Raw genomic sequence first — 26,643 nt, forward strand, 5'->3', positions numbered from 1 at the left:
GACCACGTAAATCGCTCGTTGAACATCGGACATCGTAAATCACGGCAGTTACGACATTTCGCCCGGCGCCGATGTGCGACTTGGCATGACGTCGATAGTTCGCAGCTGTTTCGATTAAGCTTCTGCAGAATCAGGAAGCATCGGTGAACGCCACCGTACACGTCTATGCGAAATGATGCGATGACTTTCCAGTCAGATTACAAAATGTAAGATGTGCGAGAGAAATATAGCGGCCTTACTACGAAAGACGAAGATGACTTCAACCTGTATCGCCAACGTCTAATTTGTATTTCCTCTACCAAGCAGCGTGATCATGAGTTTGCTTCACGTACGGGGTATTTAGAGATCTCAAATTGACTTATTTATGTCCAATAATGTCATAGCCTCGAGATACACCGTGCTCCTCTCAGTTTTGTTTGTAATAAACAAGCTTGAAGGAAATGATCTTTGAAATACTTTGTACGTGCCGCTATCTTATTTAAATTTCAAGATACTAAACTACAACGATCTCACCCAGATATGTCTGTTAATTTCGATTTCTTCTGATTAATAATTTAATAGTAGCTGTTTAAAATTTCCTTTTTGTAGAAAGTATTTATACAAATATAAACATATTATATCATCATATTATTCATAGATAGATGAGAAATTTATATCTATTTATAATATTCAAACAATATATGTAAAAATATATGTAAAAAGACTCTAGGAGATTCTAGGATTAAAAAGTGACAGAATGTCATATTTCTCTCTATAAATAAACACTTTCAAATCATAATTATAGATAGCTTCTCTAATCAATTTATTTAATACTGCTATTGAATTCTAACTCGTTTCTTCATTTATCAAATACAACGAGTACTTCTAACAGACGCCGGGAAACAGGTGGTGTCGGTCGAAAGCACTTTACATTCCCCGTTTCTTTAGGACGGACGGGGCGGGATTTCGTGGCGGTGGTGGCGGAGGTGAAACGAGGCAACAGGCAAGGCCAAGGTAAAGGTAAAAGGTAAAAGGAGGGGCACGGGGAATGCGGGACTGGAAGAGAAACCATGCGCGTCGAACCGCGCAAAAGTCAACGAACCGAAATCGGCGTGTACGCGATAACGCGCGATAATCCACGGACCATTTCCTCGGTAAATTTCAATAAGTATGGTCCACGCTACATTCGCTTAATCGCGAAGACGTATACTTTAGAGCGACGTTTACGTTAGAGACTTTTTCTCAAAGTTCTCGAGGCGGTAAATCCGCTTCAATGATTACGAACTCGCGCTTTGATGAGCCCGAGCGCGTATGCGTTTGTATATGTTTATAAAAATATATTCCTTTACAATAAACGCGTGTGATGAAGAAAATAATTGAGGAAATAACTTAAGCAAGTGTGTAGAAATTAATATTTTTCAAACTTTTTTTTATAATCGTACCAAGCACAGGCCTCTAATTAAAATCTTGTTGGAATGACAGACCAATTTATATTTATATTTCATTGTCGTTAAAAATTCTAAAGACCTCGAGAAGAATAATTGTATTTCTGCAACGTATGCATAGATATACGTCATACTTATTATACCGCGTATGGTTTATCACAGGCAAAGGCAAACGGCCACCGCATAACTTACCACACGCGCTGAGTCTTCGTCGCGAATAAACGGAGTTAACGGTTGATTGGCTCGTACAAGATGCGCACAGAATCATTTTTAATTCTCGAGTTTTGCGCCTGCTTCGCGTCACGCCATGTATTTCACTTTGCTTAAAATAATATTGCAAATCATTGTTGTGACATGCTCCCATATTGAATAGTCATTCGCTCTTTATAATGGTGTTGTAATATAAAATATGCGAGACGTATCATGCGAAAAATTACAACATCGCGACGGGAATGATGATTCGTTAAATTTTTAATTCCCTCCCAGAAACCGATTCTAAATTCGTCCGAGATGTTTCTCTTAGTAAAGCACGTCTAGCGCATTTCTCGGTTGGAAGAAACGCAACTTCCATGGCGATTGTTTTTTCCCCATCAGCGTGCTTCATGAATAACGCATAAGCACGAAGAGTGGGACAATGCAGGTCCCGCGAAATCAGAAAGTTGTGCGTCGTCGAAACAACGAATTTGGGTGAGACGCTGTCACGAATGGAAAAAGGAAATCTCGATCAATCTTGCAAGTGGGAAGTGCTTTCGCGATGCACGTGGATTATCATGTGTGCCAAGTGGATTTCCCGTATATCGTTTAATCTTACATGCAGAATTTGCCAAAGATATACATGTCCTCCCGCGCTGCAAGCTATGCGCGTCGCAAGGTGAAACCGGCGAAGCTGGTTTTGCGTGTCAAGTACAGTTGGTGAAATGCGCCAACTCGCACCAACCGCATCACGCGTATCGTTCGTGGCCCTTCCCCATAAAAATATATACGAACATAACAGGTGTGGTAAGAGGCTGTCATCCATTGACAAGCTGTCCACCAACACCTACTCTTGTATAAGCTTTCACGCATAAAGAAGAGAAATTAATGGCGACGAAAGATGCGATAGCTCTTATTTTCCTTTCTTCTTTTTTTTTTTTTTTTTCGAAAGTAATTTGACAAGATTTCGAGGATAATTTCGAGAAGTTGAATTTATACAGCTTTATATAACGTGCTTTTTTTTAAACATAAAAAAATCGTCAAAGGGAGAACTACTTTTGATTTTGCCCTCGATACATATTCATGATTGAGATACGGAGAAATCGTATCAGTTACGGTGGAAATGCGCTTGTGCGAGTTGGTATTCTGAACTGCGGCATCTGTACAAGAGAGAATACTATCTGACGTGCCTCGTCGATCTATGGAAAGCGTCTCAATATATTTCCGCAGGCGAAACTACCGAAAGACTAATACGCGTACGACCTCGTTGATCCTCACCTAGCAAGCTCGCTTCCTTTCTTTCTATTTTTCATCTAGCATAAATCCTTTCGCAGAATCACGCATAGAATCTGGCGCAAGATATTTTTATATTTCATTATCGAACCATTTTCTAAATCCCCAATTGCTCCGATTTAATTATAATGAAAGAATTAATAACAGAAAGCAATTTGTTAAAAATAAAATTTCGTGACTTATGACGTATAATTTTTTAAAATAATTTTTGAAGATTAAATAAAACATGATATATATTCTTATAAAGGTCTAAATGTTTGTTTAGTCACGTTCTAAGAAATGGATGTTGTTCTTGCGAGCGGTGACGATCATCTTCGTGACGAGGACAATTATCGACTCGCGGAAGCATTGGACGCGATGATTTGCACAACGCCCGTTAAAGTACGGCTGTCATTTTCCCTTCTGAATTCCTTCGACGACTACTTGGTTGGCAAGCGAAAGTACATTGACACATCTCGGCCTGCGAGACGAAAGCGCTTTTCTGCGAGCTTCGCGTCATAAAGCGTCGTTGCAAAAAAAAAAAAAAAAAAATGTGCGGTCGAGTGGTTACTCGCACTTAACATGTCGTAAAGATTTATAAGCTCCTCGAGTAGTAAAATTCTATTAGAAAGCGAATATTATACTCTCCGTGGCCGGGGAAGAAATCGCATATAGAATATCACGATTTTGTGAATAATAAAATGATAAGATTATGAGACAACTGATATATAACCACTTTCTAAACAATCTTCGAATATTATATGTATATCTCTCTTAATATGATACTCGTCGTTAAAATCCTTTAATATAAATCGTTTTTATAAGCCTTATTTAGTCGAATTTTATTTTATCATAAACTTTTTCATATTAATTAATTCTATAATTACACGTACTGTCAGATTTACACGCCTTTTCTCTGATTTGATGTAAAGACCTCATTGATAAATATTTCAATGTCGTAACAAACTTTCTCGCAATAAATATTATTTGCTATGGCTTTTATGACTGATGACATTTGACTCTGTTTCTAACAGAGTTGTCCACTTTCTAGCTTGCACCGTTCAACAAAATTAAGTGCACTCTCGAAGAAATATTGACTTACCTGGCTTTGGCCAACTCGATAAGATGCGGGGTCAACGTCGACGGTGAGCAGCATGTCCTCGACGGCGCGACGTTCATCAGTGACGGGACTTCCGGGACGAACGTTCACGTCGCTTGACAGTAGCCCGAATCGACGTCTGAATTCACCCAGGGCCATATGCTTCGGGAACCCAACTTTGTGTAGACGAATAGCGTCTATTATCTGACTTCCACGAATCTGTTTACAAGCGTGTAAACAAAATGATGTAACGTTACATTCGGTATTAAATTTTTGTTAGGAAGATTAAATTAAATTTTCATTACTAAGATTTTATAAAAAATATATCTCTGCTATTTATGGGAGAGCCTTCTATAATAAAGTTGAAGTCTTCCATTAATTATAAACTTTCATTTTTAAATCTAGTCAAATGATTTTACCTGCGATCGTAGAAGAGGCACGTTAATGACGCTGTCCTCACTCTGATTCGATTTCACGGAAAGGAGGCTTTTATTGTCAGTACAACCAGCATTGTGTTGAGGCAGAAGACAGTGAACAAACTTTACGCGTGTTCTCCGTAATGTTTCCACGAGACCGTCCTGCAAACAATTCATAGTTGTGCTTTATAATGTCGGGGGCATACGCCAGCGAGATAAACAAAGAACTGCAGTATTGTCCTTACTAGATAACGAGCACAGAAAAGAAAACATGAAAATAAAACAAGGTAATAGCAAACTATCTCAACACATATTTCTCCCAGCATTTCTAACATGTCGTCTAACGTCTCGCATCTCGCAGAGCTAAGAAATAATTAACATACGCGAAAATGTCCACTAACTAGTGTAACGTTTACGCGACCAATGCACGGCCTTGCGATAATGGAACTTGCGATAATAGTCTGATCTTTGACACCGAGAGACGATTAGTGACTTGTATCGACAAAAATAAATTTATATAGTTAATTAGATGCCGCGATATATTCAAAGACGCGAAGAAATACGAGAATATTCGCTAATAAATAAGCAAAAATTTATCATATCAATCATTCAAATCGTTTTCTCGAAAGGAGAAAAGAAAGTGCGAAAGTCTGAATTAAATACTCACTACAGTGAATTTCACTTGCAAGCAAACATTCTTCCTTTTCACGGCCGTGAACGTTCTTCGTATGCTCGAGGCTCGCCTCAAGGATTGCGAGCCTTCAAGTCCCGGCATGGAACTGCATAGAGCACCGGAAACACCGGCGCCCCGGGCACTTACAAACAGCTTGCTCACGTGTTCTCTATAAATTTTTTATAACATGTAATATAAAATATAATAAGAAACTTTATATATATCTTATAAAAGTTTTTACATTAAATAGATACGCGATATATTACCGTGTGCTTTCTTGAAGTATCGTGATGGCACTCTTGGAAACGGGATTCTCACGGGTGGCCTTAAGCCATCCAGTAGCAGTATAAAGTACGGGATTCGTTCCCAATAAATGTTGCAAAACAAATTGATTGTTGCCCGGTGCTTTTCGCAGAAGCGTTTGGTGATCTGTAATAAAAATTATCTTATGTAAAACATAAAAAGTTAATAAAACAATTACTTAAATTATTAAAAAAATTAATTAATAAAACATTCACAATTTGCGCGAATGCAGATGTCGAGATATTGGGAAATTAATTTTACCTCGATCTCCATAATGAGAGAATAGACGATCCAGGAAGGTTTCGTCGCTACCTCCTGGACATACGGTCTCTTCGTCCAGCAACCAGAGTAATCCTTTCCGTTCCATCTGTCTGCTACCGCTAAGATCGCTTTGACTAGTTCGCAACATTGTCGCGCTTTGCGAGCTTCCGCGATCGAGAAGAGAAACTAAACCTTGAGGTGATCCGATGCCATCCTCGTCGTAATCCTCCTCGTAATCTACATCAATGCTCTCCTGAACGTACCTGATAAATTTTTGTGAGTTAATCATACAATGCTATTTGTGATAAATGTTATAAATAATAAAAATAAATTTAATTTAATAATATACATATGTGTCAGATATTTTTATTATTACAAAACATGTATAGAGGAATTTATAGAAAATTTATAGCATTTCACCTACCTATCTTTCGGAGCTATTAATGTAGTATGGTGAAACAATAACTGCAGACGCTCCTGCAGATAATTGTGACAAAGATCCTCGAAAGTTGCACCGGTTTGTCGACCGCACGAAGCAGGATTTTGAAAACCTGGCGAATCACACAGCAGCACGGATGAAACTGTATGCACAGCGGATGATATGGATCTAAAAAAAATGACAAGTACATAAATATATAAATACTGATAAAAAATTAATAGCTTTATAAAACTCATGATTTTTATTATCAATCTTTTCTCAAGCTTTTTGAGAATATATCTCAAGAATTATTAAACCTTGATTTTTCTTTTCTTTTTTTTTTAATTCTTTCAGACAAATCGAGTCGATCGACGAATGACAAGATGAAATATGAAAGTAAAAACATTTTACGATGTTTATAAAAAAAATCACTTAACGAGCATAATCAATTTATTTACTTGTTAATGAGAGCCGCGACGCAGTGGAAGACCTCGGAATAGAGTCCGACCAGAAGTCCCTCCAGAGCATCGAGACCCATGACGTCCTTGCCCTGCTCCGTCGGGCTAGGTGTTCTCAGAGCCGGTCTCGGGGTGCTTGGTGTTCCGGCGCCGCCGCCGTTGGACGAGAACACCACTCGGCTCAGCTCTTCCACGGTGGTGCCCAGCAGGTTGGCGGCCTTCTCCGCACATTCAACTCTGGCGAATTGCCACCTGCTCTGTGAACTGGTACCGGCCTTCACAGCGCCGGCGCAGCTCAAGTGATAAATGCCAGCCAGCACCAGCCAGATGACCTTCTCGTCAGCCTCGGAGATGCCGAGTATCCTGAGCGCGGCGACGATGCGGTTGAACTCGACCATGGCCCGCTGCTTATCCTCGTGCTTCTGCAGCGGGGTGACGAAGGGATTATTCTCGGCGACTAGATTCGTAAGATGTAATTCTTTTCTCAGTGCACCCTCTGCACCAGCCAGCAGACGGTAAACGGCATGAAAGGTCGGATCCCCGTTAGCTCGCCGGCCTATCCTCGACTTCTCCAGTAACAGCACCTTGCGAGGAAAGAGAAAAATTCATTGTATAAAGCATGAGTAGATAAAGAAAAGAAAAGGAAAGTATTTTTCTCACTTGCAGAGAGGCCGAGGCGATTTGACCCGACTGATCGAAGTCGAGGCTGAAGAGCTGCGTGAAACGCGTCGCGTTCGAATTCATATGCGTTCTACTATTTCCGAAGGCTTCGAGAACCGTGAAGAGCGCGTTCAGTTTCTCGATCGTCAAGATCTGTAAAAAGGAAACAATGCTCGCTCAAAGATGTTTCGTAAGGCGTTTCTTGTGTTCTCGATGACTCGACTCGCCTTGTTAACAGTGCCAGCAGCCAGTACGAGATAATGAAGAGCGTGTTTAAAGTTCGTAGTTTTCCCCGCTCCACTACGTCCGAGGAAAACCAGGGAATGGTCCCTGCGTGTCGCCAACATTCCTCGATAAGCCGATTGTGCTATCGCATAGATATGTGGTGGCATGTCTTCGCTTTTGCAACCTCGGAACATGTGCGCGACCTAAAGAGAGGGGACGGAATTTTTATTTTAGGCATAAAAATTCAACATTGATATTCAAAATTCTTTGAAAAATAAATATATTTAAAATTTAACTTTTTGATAAATACTTACAAGCACAAAATAACTGATATAATTTTATAATTAAATTTACTGCGAATTAAATTGTTACATTGAAAAATTTAAGTAAACTTTCGTAAGAGTAGCATTACCTTTTCAGAATAAATTGCCAATGGTGCAACCGGATTGATAACGATCATGCTGTCTCCCGCATATGTATGTATCAAGTTACTGGCGTAACGTTGCCTCAACGTATGGAGAACGGACGATTCATTCAAGAACCGCAACTGAGAAAGCTCTTCGGCTTTATCAAACTGGGGTGGATTGGCCTAAAAAGGGACGACAATGAATCAGATATAAGTAATTAAATTACTCGATTTAATTGATTAATAAGTATGTTTAATAAGCATGTAAATGAGTATTAATTATTATACAAAAAGTAATCGATCGCACTACCTTCTCTACATCTTCCTCATCCACGAGCAACTCTTCTCCAGAAGTCGTTAATCGGATCCTCAACTTTCCTGTGTCGGGATCGGCGGAACCGCACCTTGTGGCGGGAGTGAAACCTCCGCGGTGCAATAACCAGATTTTCTCGGAAGTTAGCCATGCTTGTTCTTGTGCCAAATGTTCCTCCGATCGAGCCTGTAAAATACATTGAAAAAGTGAATAATAAGCGCATGTAAATTATTCGAAATGACAAGATATTTTCCAAAAAGGGTAAATAAATGGAAGGATATATTTCATTTAACTTTGTCTTCAGAAAAAAGAAGAACATATTTCAACAAAAATCGTCTTAAATCTATTTTTTTTTAAACATGTACCTTCAAAAAATAAAATACGATTGCAAGCTATTGGGATATTTTCTCGAGTGTATCTTATTACGAGAAAAGATTCAACGGGCAAGTTAATCGAATTGTTTGCAGTGATGTCGCAGCATCTCTGCCTTTGCAGTCACGCGATCTTTTCTTCTGCGGCGCGAAACGATCGATCGTGTAAGCTTGGATTTTATCGTAGATTATCGTAGATTTTGCCACCGGCAAACTTGCTAGGCGCGACCTAGCGAGGACAGCGGACGCCTACGCCTACACGATATAAGTTGAATCGGCAACGCGTCCTCGAGTTCCCGCTACCGGCGGTGATTAGTCGCGATGGATCGTTATGAAATGTCTTATTGAATGGCTACGCAGCGCGTTACGACGAACGGACCTACGTACCATTAAGCGGCTGCTCATTAACATCGAAATGGCATTCGCTCGATCCTTTCTATTTCTATCTTTCCCCATTCGTATCCTTTTATCCCTCTTCAGGAATAATTATCATCTCGGGGGCATAAAAAGGCTTTATTAATTTGCCTATATTAAAGTCTATGTATTGACGATTTTTACAGAATATTATATATAATTGTGCCATATTATCGATAATTTACCGTTAATTATATCGATTAAAGTTATATAAACCGTCTTATATAATTTATTAGCGTACTATTAAATCTGCACACCAAAAGTTAAACGTATTCCACGATTCTATTCTCTTGAAACAACGCGTGAATCACACCGCGCGGCCGATGCAGCTGCGAATTCTCGCGTATCGATTTCCGCATCGAGCAACCGCGACGTGGTGACTCGTATGGTTCCATTGGGTAAGGACGACAGACACACACAGTGAGTTTCCTGGTACATAAATTATCATTCATCAGGTCTCAGCGCTCATTGGTAGCGCACAACGCGCCATTGTTTCACGGTAAACGCCGCTCCTTCAAAAGGCCTAAATGAGAGGATTGTTCGAATATTACGAGTTTGCCCTTTAAACTTGGAGTTTCACGCGCTCTCACGCGATGACAATTTGCCAGAAATTTCCTCGATTTATTGTAGGTGCATATTATGCCAAAGAGAAGATGAGGAAATTACATATATGACATCTCTATCTGTTTTATCGAGATTGACGAGACAGCGAAAGAAAAACGTTTCTTGCATCCTATTATTATTTTAAAATTATATGATTTTTTAAAATTACCAGAATTTTTCAATCATTTTCTATCGATGGACTATTCGTTATTGTTTTTTTTTTTTTTTTCGAGGACGAACAAATTTTGGCAGCCTACAAAAATGTACGATTTCCTACGAATCCTTCGTGAAACATACCTGGTCGATTTGCGGCTTCACTCTATTTTCCAAAAGGACCTCAAGACGCTTCATACACTCTCCTTCATTCTTTACGCGATTATTTTCCGTACCACCATTTATGCTCGCGATTATGTTCAATTGTACTGTTTCTTTTCCCCGTGTTTTTCGTTTTATCTTCCTGGCCAAAGCGATTTCGAACAGCTCTTCCCACTCGATAATATCCTGAATCGGTTTCGCGCATCTTTGATGACCCGGCCGGCTTCGCTTCGATATCTTCTTCGAATTGTTAGTCCAGCTACTTTTGAAACCAAAAATTCGAAGTCCATTATCCTTGGTATTTGGTATCTTCTGCTCTATTTCCGCCGTGATCCTGTGCCATTTGCGTTCTCTCGGTATCCTGATGACGTTGCTATCGTTCCAGCCCCTCTCCATTTTTTTGATTCTATCGTCTATGCATCCCGTACGCAAAGTATCCTCCCAATTTTCCTTCTTGATATTTTTGACAGCTCGCGATAACGGCGAATAGCGATTGCTCCCGTGAGATCCTTTGACATCGGATTTGACGCTCGATGATCGATTGCGATTAGTATTGATCGATCGATTTTCCACAGAGCCGTTCTGTCCGATTTCAGACGAGTGCATGCTGTCGCTATCGCTGTATTCCCACGAGCTCGTGCTATTTCTGCTGTGCTTTCTGCCAGATGCGAGGCCATTGCTCGAAATGCAAGACTCGCGTTGCTTCGCGAGATCATCTCGCACCGATGTCTTTGGAGACTTTTGCGAGGATACGCTTCGACGGATATTCTGTTTGGCTATTCCGCTAGCGTGGGCCTTGCCTCTGCAAGATCTGTGAAGGAGACGATGCGCACCGAGCGACATATTGTCGACCTCGTCCCTGCTGTACGGCATCTTCAACATCGGTTGCTCTTCAGAGAAACGGATCTCACGCGCGCTCTGTCACTTTCCCAACGCAATTATCACTAATCTCGACGATTCCTCTCTCTTCCAACCTACCGACTTTCCTAAGTTTGCTTGAGAATTGTATGGAATTCTTCGTCGTCCGTTGAAAGTCTCTTCATTAGCGTCTCTCACCGCAATGATGTCAGATTTCTTTGGTTAATGTGGTAACTATAAGACACTACTTGTGTCAAATATATTATTTGAATTGTGATATGTTTCACAATGAAAAATATGTAATATATATTTTTTTAATCAATATTATAACTTGTCATTTATAAATTTTCTAATCGCTTGATTTACACTCGCAATTTCTCCATCACATGGCACATTATCGAAAGCAATCGTTAACAACACCGTCAGTCGTCGTCCTCGAAGTGTATTGATTCATAAAACCGCAAATACCATCACACATTCTGCGAATTCTCTGATATATTCCATTCGACCTCTGCTTAAGAGCGCTTTAGCGGTCGACTCGCATCCGCGAAGAATCGAGACGCGACTTCCGCCGCGAGTTCCTCTCATGGCTCGGGTCGGCGGCGACGGTCACGAGGGACGGAACACGATCACGAGGAGCATCGCGGGTCTCTCTAATGTCGACTGAGGCAACGCCGGTGCTCCGAGACAGAGACAGGTCTCTCTCTCTTTGGAGGAGAACGAGAGAGGCGTGTGCCCACGAGAGTTGCCCGGGAGTTCTTTCTCTCCATCACGAAACGTAATTCTCCCGCTCGCTCACTACGTTCCTTCGTCCTTGTCTCTCGCCTCCGTTGTACACAAATCCCTTCTCCGTTTCTCCATCGAACGGTCTACCATACGCTCGTTTGGTTACTTCGGATACGTCCTTCCTCCGCAACTTATACAGACGGCAAACAGTCGGCCAGTAGGCCGATTTGTTTCCGCGGCCGATCGTCGATCGAGGTGCGGTTAGCTTCGAAACTTCGAAATCTGACTGATGACTCGACGTATAGATGTTTATCGCGACATAATTCTCGTTAAATGCTGTTTGAGGAATGTTGGGATAAAAACATACTAATTTTAATCTCATAAAAGTTGTATACCGTCTACTTTAAAATTTATAGTTCTGCGTTTAATCTATTACTCAAAATTTATTAGAATATTATTTCCGACATATTCACATATATATTTGTCAAATATAAATTAAAGGTAACTAATGATATAAATGCATCCATCATCTGAAGTTAAATGGTCCGTAAGGTTTTTTTTTAGAGATCCGACTTATGGAAACGTGCGATGTGAATGCAAACAAGAGCCATTTCTGAGAAATATTCAACTCGATCATTTGCTTTGAATATATGTAGCTGCCATTTACCGTGCAAAGCTCCCGTAAACGCTTTCGTAAGCTTTGAGCGAAGGAAATGGAGCAATACAAAAGTGCTTATATATAGACTTCCTCAGAAAGGAGTTCTGTAGAGGCTTGGAAGATTTATTATTTAAATTACTCTAGTCTTATTATATAAGACTGTAAAAATTAGCAACGCATTAATAAGCTCTTATATTCCTAAATTTTCTAAAGATTTTCTTCTTTAAATATTTTTTTGTTTTTAATTCAAGTTTTATTTTTATTTTAATTCAACATTTTTTTCAGATAAAATTAAATTACCCTCCCATTACAATCTTATTTGTACATAATTACAGCTTTGTGATAAGAAAATCAATCTTGAAGAAAACATTCACGGACTGGTCACGTGTGACGACAGCTTAGTGCGTGCATCGCACGTGCCGAGAGAAACGCATTCGTGAAGATTCGAGGGAGCAACGAGCTGCTATTTTAAGAAACTCGTAACACGCGAGATTGCGTCCAACCAAAGCAAGTTCCCCGACATCGCCATGCCAAACACATGTTGTACAGAAAAACGTAATATAATGGCAAAGAGTCTGGCAGTGTTTAACTGTTTGGGATCCGAATATTGTCGCCGCAGCCATATCGACCGCAAGAATGTGGGTAGAAATTCTCGATAATTCGCTTTTTGTATACGGCACAATATGTGACTATAAAATATGGAATACGATACCGTATATTGACCGTAATAATAGCAATTAATAAACTTTTTTTCTCTCTCTTCTCTTTCTCTGCTCTTTTAGTATTCTTTTTATGTCAAATAAAACTTGCAAAGCTACTCGGAAACAGAGAATACCATGCAAGGACATGTGACATTCAATCGGCTGTGAAGAATCGAGCCAATTAATTTTCAAAAGACGTTATACTCTAGCTTGTAAATTATGCTAGACCGATGACGCATCGTTGTCATTGTTCGACAATGGATGCTTATTCAATGTAGAGACGAGAAACATGAATCGATCGCAATGTGGGTGGATTGCTTCACGACAATTTCTTCGTTACGTTTTGTCCGCGATGCGTAGGACGTCAGATCAACGAATTATAATAGAAGCAGGTAAAAAAAATTTTACATATAGTGCAGCCCAGACCCTCCCCCCCCCCCCTCCAAAAAAAGAGCGAATTAAAAATTCAAATTTTTTTTCTCCTCTTGTCTTTTTCTCTCTGTCAGAATCGTCATATACCTAGTGTCTTAGTATAATTTAATTAAACGAATAAATAAAAGAAATAAAAAAAAAATAAAACAGTCAGCATGATTTATTTTTCTGTATGCACGTAAGAGCTAATTAAGCTGAAATTAGCCACACGAGAAATGACGCAGGCAAAGTTGGCATAAATTGTCAAGTGTAATGCAAATTAATGACACAATTACAATCCTCAATTATCGATGGTCAACACGAGAATAGGTTTTTACTGCGAGATACATATACGTCGATCAAGGGCAATCGTTAGCGCAAAGCTTGTGCGTGTCTTCAAAAGTTACCTGTCAAGAGTAACTCCAGACAGAACGGCGATCTTTCTCACGGTTCGCAACGTGCGAGCAGACTTCAGGCACAGTTACATTGTTCCGCGCGGCGACCCGCGCTATGTGCCTTTTTATGCGCTATGATACCAGCGAACGAAACGACGAAGAGATAGGTGGAACAGCTGGAATTAAAGTGTAGGTCGAAACGACCAGATCCTTTTCGATGCGGACTGTGCGAGAGCATAATATATGCGACAGGCAGGCAAAGTAACTTGACGAGCCGCGTTCAACGAACAAACAGATTCCAACAATTGTTACCTTCTGATGTAACGCAACGTGATTTTTTTCTTGTCATACTTGCGTCATACTTTGACATCTCCAAGGAAAGAGAATAATAGATAATTCGGAGTTTGCGAAATTGTTGATTTTATGTGATCAATTGTTTTATGAAAAAAATAAAGCTAAACATAGAATGAATTTCACACACTTGTTACAAGTATCAAAAATACCGATAGAATCCATGGAAGGTCACTCGAGGCCGCTCGAAGTTCTTGAAAAAAAGGAGGGAAAAAAAGAAAGTGGAGAACGAGTCCTTTGGTCGTTCATGCTGCGCGAATTGCTAAATCGACCTTGCGCGTTGTAACGTGATCAGCGTAGGCGTGATTGCGATCAGCAGAGTTGTAGGTGGTAGATTTAAGAAAGGTATTTATTTATTGAGATAAATGTAACGTTAAATATCCATTAGAAGTCCGGAAGATAAGGACTGGAAATCCAACGGATAAATAGATAATTATACGAGAATATTTTGTGAGACAAAATCGCGCAATAACCGCTAAAGAGATCTCTGATTCAAGAAGATGCAATTCGAAACTTTTGATATTTGAATAAAAAGTAAACATTATTGATTCGCGAGGAAAAAGGAATGATGTTCGATGACTCACGTTGATCGAAAGACCGGATTGACTGGTACGATTGCAGCAGACGCGAGTCGTAAATCTGTAACAGTAACTCATAACCGCATCGAGTGCGAGTAACATGCTTAAATGCGCGAGTCTAAGTCACGGTTCTTGATCCGATTTGAAACAAGTTCGCTGGTACGGCTTGTACAGAAACCCCTACATACATTCTGTTGTATCTAAACATTCATTCGCGATGATATGACTGTTCCAACTTCAAGCATTGCTGAACCTATTTTTATTTATTTCTAATCAATATTTGATAGAACTATGCGTTATTAAATTCAACGCTGTAAGGTGTGAACTATTTTTTTTCTTCTAGATAATTATATTTTATGAAGGCTATCTATAACAGGAGACGGAAAATATTATTTTCTAATATACGAGAAACATTATACACTATACATGTCAGGTTTAACTATTCATAATCTCTAGAGAACATCGGATTTCATTGAGGAAACAAAAAATGTACATTATGAAACTGAATTAATCCTTTAGCGGAATAAGAGAGTGTATCGAGGGGAGTCCATTCTACGCTGGAGGAAGAGGGGCGATGACGAGGACAGGGAGGGACAGTGTTAAAGAGGCGCCAAGGATCAGCTGTAATGCACTAGGCATCTCTCTCTCTCGTCTGTCGCAATCAAGATGCCTCTCGCTACCAAGCGTTGACGGCGCGCAGCGTTAACGCCGTCACGCATCAACGTGGGCAGATAAGAGAGCGGGGGCACGTACATACACGTGTATATATACGTATACGTGTCAGTACGTGGAGCCACCGCGATTACGTGCATAAAATTCAAATTACGCCCCGACGTCGCATTCTCGTGAATGCCAACTTCGCCTTTTGCCCGCCGATCGCGATGCATGCAAATTTATTCGCGCGTGGCAAAGCTGCTCGAATAGCCTATTCAATTTTGCGAAATAACGCAACGCCGATGCGATGGAAAGTTAAACTGTATCTGCCAGGATTTTAAGGCTCTTAAGCTGACACGTATTTGTTAACGATAATGTCTCCCGAGCACTTCAATTTGCACATATTTTTTGCATAATTATTTTTCTTCAGATTGACATTCTATGTGCTCAAGTAAAGTCCACTTAAAATTAAATAAGGAAAATATTGCTCGATTATTATTTATATTCTTGCTGAAATATTTAAATTTCAAGCGTAATCTTTTCTTCTGTGTTTCATCAGTGCGATATACCAGTAACAGTTTTACACAGTCGTAGACGCGCATAACAAGGGGCCATTAAACTCTCGCAGCTTCTTGCGTGGGCAACCCACTTTTTCCGAATACCCGATATTTATAGGCAATAAGCTGACGTCACATACGAAGACTGCATTCATGGGTGCATCGCTTTCGGCATCGAACATGTTATCGCGCGTTTGTTAGTCTATCAAGTCCTTTTCCTTATGATTTACAACAATATTTATCATAAATCGATATCATAAATCTAAAAAAGAAACCAATAAAAGTTTACGATGTACGTTTCCAATGAGGATCATAAAGTCGACGATATATTGGCGCCAATTTAATGCGCGATTTTCTAGATAAAAAAGAAAAATTGCGAAGTTCGCTCGCGTTCTTACTCTGCACGAATGCATATACGCGAACGAAAATATGCATTATTGGCCTACATATTGTGACAAGCAACCAGCTTGGCTGGATTCGCCGGAGATATTATCGCGCGCGCATATCCAGTGCCTTCCTTGCGGGCATAATAATAGTGTTACAGCGGTAACGGCGTAATTATTTAGCGTAGCGCGTAACGTGCAATTCTAATTACGTAATTTGACATTTATGTAGTACTTATACGGAGAGAAAGAGAAAGAGCGAAGCTACACGGATGCTGCGATCCGTACGTCGTAATACCAAGTTTGTATTTTGCAAATTTGCCGGTTCTTTGATTAATAGTCTCGCCAATCGCGTCCGTTACTCCGTAATTTCTCGATGTATCGATACTTTGCAAAGACCTTGGTATCTTGAACTCTTTCATTCATTTTAGAAACAATGTCCATGATACCCCAAATGATATCGCGAAAATATTTAGCAAATTTTATCCTTATTTAAATTTAATTAAAAAAAAAATAAATTCCGTAGAAATTTTTTCAAAATTTATCTTTTTAAATTATTATCCATTTCATGAAATCTGGTTTAATCTTTTTTTAAATTTATATAAATTTAAAAAAAAATATTAAATATATATATATATATATATATATATTTTTTAAATAAATTTTAAAAATATGTATTTTTAAATAAACATATTTTAATAATTTTTTTCTTGAATTCTTGAATAATATAATAAAATTTTAACAAAGTGCTTTTTCAGCGGAGTAGAAAAAGTGCTGCTCGCTCCATGATGTTCTCCACAATGGCATATCGGCAGCACGTTCTTTACTGTACCATACGGCGGGCTTTACCGGCAGTCAGTAAATATCATCGTGCGATTCTACTATGTATTTTAGCACTGACACAAGTCGCACTTTGTTAAAGCTAATTGCCAATTAGGACACGTCGCTGCTCGCCTCAAATTGCGCAGCGAGCAATGACGTTCGTCTTTATGACGCGACGCTCATATTTCGTTTATGAGACAATTGCGTTATTTCTCATATATCTGTGCCATTTCATCAAGATTGGCAATTTGATTTTGAACCGTGAGCTCGACACGATTGTTAGAAAAGTTTACACAGCTGATTCAATTAAAATGACAATTCAATTACCTGTCTCTCCTACAAAAGTAAACTGTTTCATGTTTACCATAGGCTTCACATATTTGCACACGTAATAAACGTATTATCTATGTTTTTATAATCCATTCTGACTTATCAGATACAAGAACAAAAAAATACGACGTTATCAAAATCTTATCGGAACGTTAATAATTTTCGAATACGACTTCTCATTAATTGTTATAGAAAAAAATACATAATAATTGAATGCTAAATATTTTAATAATATTATTCGTAACATTTCTCCTTCATTAATAGATTCAAAATGCATACGATATTGCTCATTTTCGGCATGTTTGTAACGGCATTTTAATCTCATCCACGACGACGAGTAGGAATGCGTATTATGCCGCATGACGGTTTAATTTAATGAAGGCAGCTCGAAAGCCCGCAAGCTCTCGACTACCAACGAAGCCACGGAATAAAGGAGGACTATCGATGAAATTCTATGCGGAAATAACGAGACACACACACGTGTTTATTTCTGTTTATACAAAACGTCAACTCGAGAGATCAATGTGGATTATATTCTGATTTTTCTTTCTACACTCTGTTATCGTTTCTTTATTTACGGTAGTTGCCATTTCGACTTTTAACTCTCTCGGTACGATCGCCGACTGTAGTCGACGACTATCGCATATACCGAGCGTCGACTATACGAAAATTATTCATCGTTAAATTTAATTTAATTTTGATTAATTAATTTAACGCGGCTCGTGATTTTTGACTGTTAACGCTTCCGTTGTAAGATATTAATTCGAAAGGAGATTAAGCGATAAGCACGAGATATCAAATTCCGGCTTTGTTTAAAATATTAAAAATTGTCTCTATCTTAAAAATCTGCTCAAGATAATTCTTCTCACGTAAATAAAAAAAAATTAGATAAATCTTTTGAATTTTCGAAATATTGATTACTGAGTGACAATCGAATTGTGCGACGAATTGACGAAATAATTGCATTTTCCTGTAACAAGTTACGCCCATAGCTAGACAGCAGCTCGAAGCTCGGCGGAAACGAGATATTACGGTACGAAGCAGTAGATGTACCGTTATGCGATTGCTATGCCACTGCGTTGTTCTAGAGAATGTGGGTGGAAAGTGAAGCGTCTCTACTATTGTCTTCCTCTTTCTTTCGCTGATACATCACGCTGCAGTTCTATCGAATTCCGATGCATTTTTTTTGCACCCTTTGTGTCATTCTCCTATTTCTCTGCGCATCCTTCGCTAAATCGATTGTCTTTTATATTCAATTTTCATGCCCCCTTTATTCTTCGGTCTTCTTTTTATATACGTTTTGTTGTAGACATTTTATAAGCTATGAAACTACGTGATATATTGAAACATATATATATATATATATATATATATATATATATATATATCAGAAATGTGATTGAGCAGAAAAACCAGGACAGCCTGACGTGGTATAGTGAAACAATTCATGCGTGACGATTTAGGTAGTGAAAAAAAACTTGAATGGTACAAGTCAATGAACGTGATTTCTTAATTATATCTTTCAACGAATGAATTCTCATGTTGTTTGCTTAGAATTGAGAAAATTGAGTTTTAAACTTCCTTATTTCATCGTTTCTCCTTTCTTTCGAGAAGAAAGCCTCGACGAACTTGACTCGTAGCATTTAAGTGCTAACAATAAGTCGATGGCAACTATGACTACTGCTTACTGTATTCTGATGAAACCGCAGACTGCCGGATCGGCGAAGCGTGCCGCCGCGGATATTCGCAGGTGCCAATTCGACTTGACGTCCGTCACAGCCGCCGCGTCTCGATAACTCTGACAGTTCGCCGACTGGCTGCACCTGCAACGAGATCGACGCGTTAATATCTGTAATACACATGCATCACGCAAGCACATCCTTGAGCGTGCCGACGATTGCGACGGAGATACATTTTCGTTTTATGAATAGTCGCGTCACACGTATCGCACGTCCAGTACAAATGTAAAAGTATGTATCTTTGCCGCTCTCAGAGAGATAACAATGTGAATTTTTTTACATTTGAAATCGCGCGTGTCGGAATACATTCTTTTGTAAATTTCTATAATATATCTCGGCAGCTCTCTAAAATTCTCGGGAAGAGAAAGAGCTTGGAGCTCTCTATCAATTGTGTCGAAAATTGTTGCGGGAACACAGTATTAGCTTCTCGCAGAAGTCATACGAAGCATACATATATACTATGTACCCCTCTCCCCGGTTGCCCCTAATTCCAATTAATCACCGTTACAAGAACGGCTCCGCCTGTTATCGACGTGTCTGCGTGCTCGATACACACACTTCGTCCATCAGGCGTATATAACGGGGCACGTGCATGACTTACGCGCGCACGAGGCCGAGCTCATGCGACATGCCGTGAACAGGAAGCAGGATGTTGACCGAGAGGCCTGCCGACGCGTTACCTATACACAAATATGTAAATCACGTCACGTTTCTCTTTTCTGGGGGAGGCTGAGACGCTGCTACGCTGCGGAAAGAGAGAAAGAGAGAGAGAGAGAGAGAGAGAGGGAGGAAAAGAGAAGAAGAGAACACGAGGACCGGATCTCTCACGTACATACATTGAGAGTCTTACAACATATTGTACAATAGATATAGCCTTCTTCAATATTTACCGTTTACCATTTCAGTAGCCATTCAATTCCAACGATGATAGATAGAAATTGTTAATTAAAATAGATAGAGACTCACACACGCTCTGATGTGTCACGAATATGATGGCAGTTTTGAAAGATTATTCACAAAGATATTTTATGTGTATATATGACAGGAATTAAATATTGCAAAAAAATTTCAAACTTGCTGAAGAATCTTTAACAAAAAGTATACAAGTTCTGACACACCCTGTATGCAGTATATAACACGCTCGGCTTGTGAGCGAATTACATCCGGTTTTTCCCCCTCTGCGTCTTTCTCTCTCGCTCTATAACGCTTATTTCCTTTCTCTCCTACTCATCATCCTCTTACGTGCCTAGCATTTTTGGGTATTTACGTGTTTAAGTTGAGAGATTCCTAAATTCTTTAAGCTTAAACACAAATAAACCACATTCTGATCACGTATACTTAGAGATATGATCGTTTACTTTCTTATCATTATGATTACTTTTATCTTCGCTGCTGGATGAAGTATACGCGCGTCTCTCCGAAAGAAATGCATTCACGATGCATTTTACAGAGACACGTACATCGATATTCTTCGACGTTCTCCGGAGATGCGCGCTGACGCACGAAATCTCCGGATTAACCGTACAATCCACCCCGGAGATTACATTCTGCGCGTGTAACGCGCAGTGAAAGGGAGACCGAACGGTGCAAACGGACAACACATGCCGGGATTGCACACATTTCGTTTCTGCCGCGGGAACGCGCCGGCATTTTTAGAATTCCGCGGCTACGGGGCAAGGTCAGATAGACTTGGGCGTCTCCACCAGGCTCGTCCTTTTTTTACTTTTTCGTTCTCCGAATCCGAGGGGGGCTCACCGCTTGACTCCTCTTTATGAGACGCGCGCCCTCGAGATAGTCGATTTTTGGTCCAGTTTTGACGATGATAAAAAAGAAGATTGGGATTCTCGGTAAAGCTGCTATTTTCACACGACAGTATCGCTTCCCCCCTTGAGTATAGTTTTATTAGCGGGACCGTGACTCACTATCCCGCTATATTTGTTACCAGCAGTGGCAATGAACCAACCGACATCGCACGGCAATCACCGGTCCTACCAGACGCTCGTCCGTTTTGCACATTCACTCCACTTTTAACGACACGAAGCAACGAGCGGCCAAGTATCAATGAAACTGATGTAGTTTTCTCTCTCCCTCTCTTTCTCTCTCTCTTATATTAATATTATTTATCGTGAGAAGTAAAAATATAATTTTTTTCACTTTTAATAAAAAATAAAAATGAAATTAATAAAGAAAATTAAAATACTTCATTAAAATTAAATTACTTTATTCGATAAAAGAATTCAGCTGTCTCGCTTTATTCTGATTTAAATCAAAATGAAATTATAAATTGAAATAAAGTGTCGCGTATCAGAGTTGCTGTCGTTTAATAGAACGCAATGCGTTTCGCCGTTGCAACGTATCAAAGGTCTACGGAACGACGCCGACCTTTCTATGACCTAAGGATTCCTCGACACCTTTCACCACGTTCGGTATTGATTTTTCAGTACCATACTGAACGACATTTACATATGTTTTTCAAGCAATGATTTAAAAAAATCCAAGGCCAATCGCAACGATCGCAATAATGATAAACGGTTACGCAAAACAGACGATAAGTTAATAGCTATCGTTACTGACTGATAATTGAATATAAAGTCGTTGCAGCGTGATGTCGTCACTTCACGGACCGTTTGAATGATTAGGTATCTTTTGGTAAATATCAAATTTCAAGTTGCGCTTATGCTAATAAGTTCCATTGCCGCGTGCTCGGGAAAGAGAAAGGTCCGTTTACAGGGTACGAGAAATCGACATTATTCGACGTGACCGGTACGGTCTCTAGAAGAGAAAAGGATGAGCTATAGAGAGTACTATCGCTTGCGCAATATCTAGGATACTACGCTCCGAGTAGTCTCATCGTTGACTCTGACCTCCTCGTAGCAAATCTAACGTAAATCAAAAATTTTTCCTCTAGATAGGTAAAAGTCTCTATCTGCATCCACGTCATCTCAAATAATTTGACATAAAAAAAAAAAAAAATAATATATTGCTCTGTGCAAAATATATCAATTATCATTAATTTTTTTTATTAAATATATTGATTAAAGGATTGTGTAACACACAATAATTGTAAAATTATTTCAAAATGCGATTATTGTATGAGCGACGTTACATTTAAACTAAAAATTACCTTTACAGTGACGCTGTTGGCGGAGCTCTTGATGAGATCGATAATCTCCTCGCGCGATTTGTCGTCCACGTTGATCCCATTGACCTCGATCAGCCTGTCACCCGGCAGTAGACCCGTGTCATTGTTATGCTGGACGAGGGCGCCGGGTTCGGCGAAAATTACCGGTCTCATTTGCGTGACGCCGTTTGCCGCTCGTTCGACGATCACTGCGCGACGAAGGGAAAAGCCAAAATCGTTTCGCGGCGGCGGCTGCCTCTGAATGGTGAGCTCCCTAGGTTCGGGTAGTTCGAGCGGCACCAGCTCCGGTAGCTGCAGCTCGATCCCCTGCTCCTCGAAGGAGACCGACGAACGCCATCTCGAGAAACCCTGGGACTCGCCGACGGGCGACAAACTGAACGGCGGCGTGGCAAAACTCGAGTTCGTCGTGTCCGTCAAGGAATCCGCGGAAGGACTAGCACTAGTGACAACCTAAATATTTCGAAGAGATGTTTTATAAGATCTCGATTTAGACAGAAAATGGAAACACACAAAGCGAAGCTTGAATCGTGAAATATCAATGATACATTTTTTTTACTCTCAGAAAAAATTAAAATAACGATTATGAATAATGAAAGTTATCCACGTTTAAAATTATGATAGATAAATTTATCATTTACAGATATATAATTAGAATAATTCTGTTATATATTGCAAACAAATATATTTTGATGATCACACGCAAAGTGTAAATTATAGAAAGCACAATTCACATTTGCTCGTTTAAAAGTAGTTTTTTTTCATCGTCCGTTTACGTCAAATTATGAACAGACCCGTCATCAGTGTCTCATTATTTGAAAATAACTATAATAATCGAGTTTCACGTTGCAGCTGTAACCTGTAACGCGCGAGTTGTAAAGAGAAAGCGGAATGTTATCTAACCTGCAGCAGTTTGGAGTCGATTTGATGATGAGGCTGTTGTTGCTGATAGTGTTGCTGAACTGTCTGTTGCGGTGTAACCACGCGCCACGTGGTCTGACATAATGTTTCCTCCTCGCTGCAGACCTCGTCTTTATTCAGGACGCTGTTGAAATGAGTCGGCACGTTCTGATAGGCTATCACCTCATTCTGAAGAGTGTTTCTCACTAGCAGATTGCTGGCTTCCTGGTAACTCGTCTCGGTGCCGTTCGGCAGCGCGTTCTCCTCCGAAAGTACACTCACGATGCTGCTGTTGCCGCTCAATCGAGGCCCCTTGAGGATTCCTCGCTTTGGCGGCTTCGGCGGCAACGGCGGCAGATTCTTGCCACCTGCGTGACTTGTCGTCGTCGACGATGTGGTCGTGGTCATCGTTAGTGAGGTGAGAGACGCCTCCGACGAGTCGCTCTGCATCAGTCCATCGGGTGTTCTTACGCTGGACCAACTGCTGGTACCGGCGCTGAACGTCGATCCTGGACCCGAGTCTGCATTCTGCGTGGCGTCCAGAAGATCGCGGTCCAGATGCGCGAAGAATGACGCGCTGTAATCTGCGGTGATACCGCTCGGTAGCTTTTCCTTTTCCTTCCGACGACCAGGAATCTTCAGTGATCTACGGACCTGTAACGAAATTCGTGACAGATAAGAGAAATGTTTTTAGGAAATTGTTTTCAAATTTTTTTATCGGCTCCAAAAACGTGGATGATGGATGGTGTCTTACGATTTTTCTCAAGAGACCTTTCTTATTTTTTGTCGAACGATGCGATTGCGATGACGCGTTCTCCATATCGTAGAATAATTTTGCAATTTTCACTTCATGCAATAATAAATGCGTACTTCGCGACCGGTACTTCTTATCGCGTGAAACCACATCCAATCGGTGATAATACTGAATCTACAGAGGAGAATGACAGTTTTTCAAAATAAAATCTTTTTTGCACTAATAGCTTTGTACATATATTTTTATCTAAAAATTTTCTTAAATATAATTAATTTCTTGGTAAAAACCGATATATACTATATTTATCGCGTTAATTTAAATCCACAGTTTATTAATAACGATCCGAGAAAAATTTCCCGGAAAACCTTCCTGCCTCTTGGTATCGACAACCGACAACTCGTTTACGGCGATAAAAAATGCGAACAAGATATCGATATCTTGGTATAACTCGCGTAAATTTACATGCAATATCAGTATACACCCACCTGATTATTGGAGGATGCGATAACCAAACAAGTTATACATCGCAAGTTTAATACGAAAACTAAATGACCGACGAAACGTACCGTTATTAAGCCTTATTTGTTGTGTTTACGTGTACGATAAGAAAAGGACAATATTGAAACCGAGACCTGTTCCTTGGTAAAAACAACGTTCTCACGCTCACCTCGTCCAATCGTAGGAGCTCCTCCGCGGACATGCTGCTGCGATCGCGCTTCTTGACATCCTTCCGCTCCTTCTTCTCGCGCTTCCGCTTCTCCTTCTCGTCCTTCTCCGCGGTCTTCTTCATAAAGTTAAACATCTTCCTCACTCTTTAAACGTTCCCAAGCCAAACGCGAGAAAGAGATAACATACGAAATATCTCCTTTCTCGATCGCTTCAACGTGTTTGACGTGCGACCTTACGCGACGCAATCGCGGACAATCTCGATTTCTCGCACCTCGTATCATATATATATTATGTATATATGTATTATGTATATATCACAGTGTATATGTGTGATCACAGCACCGTCTGTGGAAACAACCGGCGAGCGTGTACCGTGATTTGCGATTGAGCTGTCAACGTTATTGGCCGTGCGTGGCGCGTCAAATCGCGAGCATCGCTTCGTCACCGCTGCCGCGACGCCCGGCACTTACAATCACCCGAAAAGCAAGGGCCGTCTGTCACGATTTATCCCCTGATAAGCTCGGTCCTGCATCCGAGGAAGCTCCCACCAACGCTTCGGCTCGCCCCGAAGCGTACCGGACCACCCTATCGACCGGCAACGGCGCGGCATTCATCGAATATCTCTCTCAGGATCGTCCCCTGGAATTAATCGAAAACGTCAGTTGGAAGAATCATCGCATTCTTCAACAGAGATTCGCGATCGAGATTAAAGAATCACGTGATGGGAGTTTCAGCGATGCACCTGGTGCGCGAATATATAAAGCCACTTTCTGTCATTTCTTGATATAATTAATCCGTACCGGTCTCTCTTTCAATCGAAGGTCACCCGAATCAAGGATATTATTAGTACGCAAGGGTGTGAATCAAACTGCTTCTTCACGACTGGACGCTTCCGGCATTCGAGACCGCGAGGTATGCGGAAACGGGGCGGTGGCGAACTCACTCGCCAACTTCTCGTTCGTTAACACACCGGTGGAAGAAGCGGCGATAAGGCAATCGTTGTTAGATGCGATTCATCGTACGAAGAAAAGGTGGCTTTCTCTCCTTCTCTCTTTCTTTCGCTTTTTATTGCTCGCGAAACGTGTTAATAGGTACCGTTCGCGTTCTTGTCGAACAGTGCATTATCCAAGGTGATTATCGAAACACGTGTTTTTTATTGGAAATAAAGTTGAATAATTAATTATTTAATTGTGACTTAAATTCAGAAAAAAATTGTATATTTCTTCTCATATATGACAGATATTATGTAGAATACAAACGAGCCTTCACACCCTCATTACTTACATTTGCATGACCTCGCGGAAAGCGATTAAGTGGTCATAACTGGAGCCTGAGATCTACGAGAGCGTAGAAAATTAGAAAGGCGACAATTAACTATTACTAACGAAAAGACACACATTTCAGTCATTTTACTTGCACGCTCTTATATACACTTTCCCGTATATGCACCAAAAGAGAAGATAATTTAAATGTAATCGGAACACGCGGAAGTATGCATTATGCAAACGATCTTACATCATTAAACTATCACGTTCACAGAGAAATGCGAACAACATGTTGACGATAAAATAAATATCTATGCACGTAATATCCTTTATTCTCGCGCGTGACGTTTGCCACACCGGCGTTATTCGCTCCGCGGGGTGCAAACGACAGACTCTCTTTTCCACCACACCTTACTCTGTATTCTTCGTTCAAGGGCGGCTCGGAAAATCCCGTTGGTCTACGCCGACGAATCTACGAACGTATCGATCGATCATTCCTTTGCTGATTCGTGTACGGCGCGCTTGTTGCCGGCGAATTTTTCGGAGCACGCGGACTGCTCCGAAAATTTTCACCACGATCAATATATCGATTCACTCCGATTCGCGTGCGTTGCAAAGTGGACGAATAAAGAGCAATTAGCATTTTACAACTAGCGAATAATTTTGTATTGTAAGAGAAAAGTAAATTTATTCAATGAATCGCTAGAAAAATCTATAAATCTCCATAAACTTTAAAAGCTTTGTAAAGTTAATAGGATTTCACCAGAAGCCTCGAATTTACGGAATGAATTTCTCGAGGTATGCGACCTTTTCAGTGAGTTATTCGGAATACCTCGTAGCGATCGATTTTGCTATGTATTTGCTATGAAAAGCGCGTGAGGCATTTTTAATTTCCGCAAATGATTCCTCCAAGAGGTAGGTCTTAGTCTC

General features: G+C 40.3%; 1 protein-coding gene across 6 annotated transcripts in view; it reads right to left on the bottom strand.

Moving 5' to 3' along the window:
* LOC140666998 (unconventional myosin-XVIIIa) overlaps positions 1-26,643 on the bottom strand; it is a 46,625-nt gene that overhangs the window by 19,444 nt on the left and 538 nt on the right. For 2 of the 6 annotated variants that reach the window (XM_072894591.1, XM_072894594.1), the window contains exons 2-16: positions 24,447-25,087; positions 23,029-23,679; positions 22,111-22,578; positions 18,936-19,070; positions 8,118-8,306; positions 7,814-7,990; positions 7,404-7,604; positions 7,177-7,329; positions 6,517-7,100; positions 6,065-6,247; positions 5,641-5,903; positions 5,343-5,505; positions 5,071-5,245; positions 4,407-4,565; positions 3,991-4,206 (exon numbers count right to left, since the gene is read on the bottom strand). In XM_072894591.1, coding sequence (XP_072750692.1) covers positions 3,991-4,206; positions 4,407-4,565; positions 5,071-5,245; positions 5,343-5,505; positions 5,641-5,903; positions 6,065-6,247; positions 6,517-7,100; positions 7,177-7,329; positions 7,404-7,604; positions 7,814-7,990; positions 8,118-8,306; positions 18,936-19,070; positions 22,111-22,578; positions 23,029-23,679; positions 24,447-24,581 — 3,852 coding nt within the window. In that variant the 5' untranslated portion in view covers positions 24,582-25,087. Of the gene's footprint in view, positions 1-3,990; positions 4,207-4,406; positions 4,566-5,070; positions 5,246-5,342; positions 5,506-5,640; positions 5,904-6,064; positions 6,248-6,516; positions 7,101-7,176; positions 7,330-7,403; positions 7,605-7,813; positions 7,991-8,117; positions 8,307-9,805; positions 11,408-18,935; positions 19,071-22,110; positions 22,579-23,028; positions 23,680-23,779; positions 23,919-24,264; positions 24,361-24,446; positions 25,088-25,732; positions 26,631-26,643 lie in introns of those variants that run through there. The other 4 variants (XM_072894592.1, XM_072894596.1, XM_072894595.1 and 1 more) reach the window with 4 other exon arrangements.

Source organism: Anoplolepis gracilipes, chromosome 6 (genome assembly GCF_047496725.1).
Source record: "Anoplolepis gracilipes chromosome 6, ASM4749672v1, whole genome shotgun sequence".
NCBI classification, from domain to species: domain Eukaryota; kingdom Metazoa; phylum Arthropoda; class Insecta; order Hymenoptera; family Formicidae; genus Anoplolepis; species Anoplolepis gracilipes.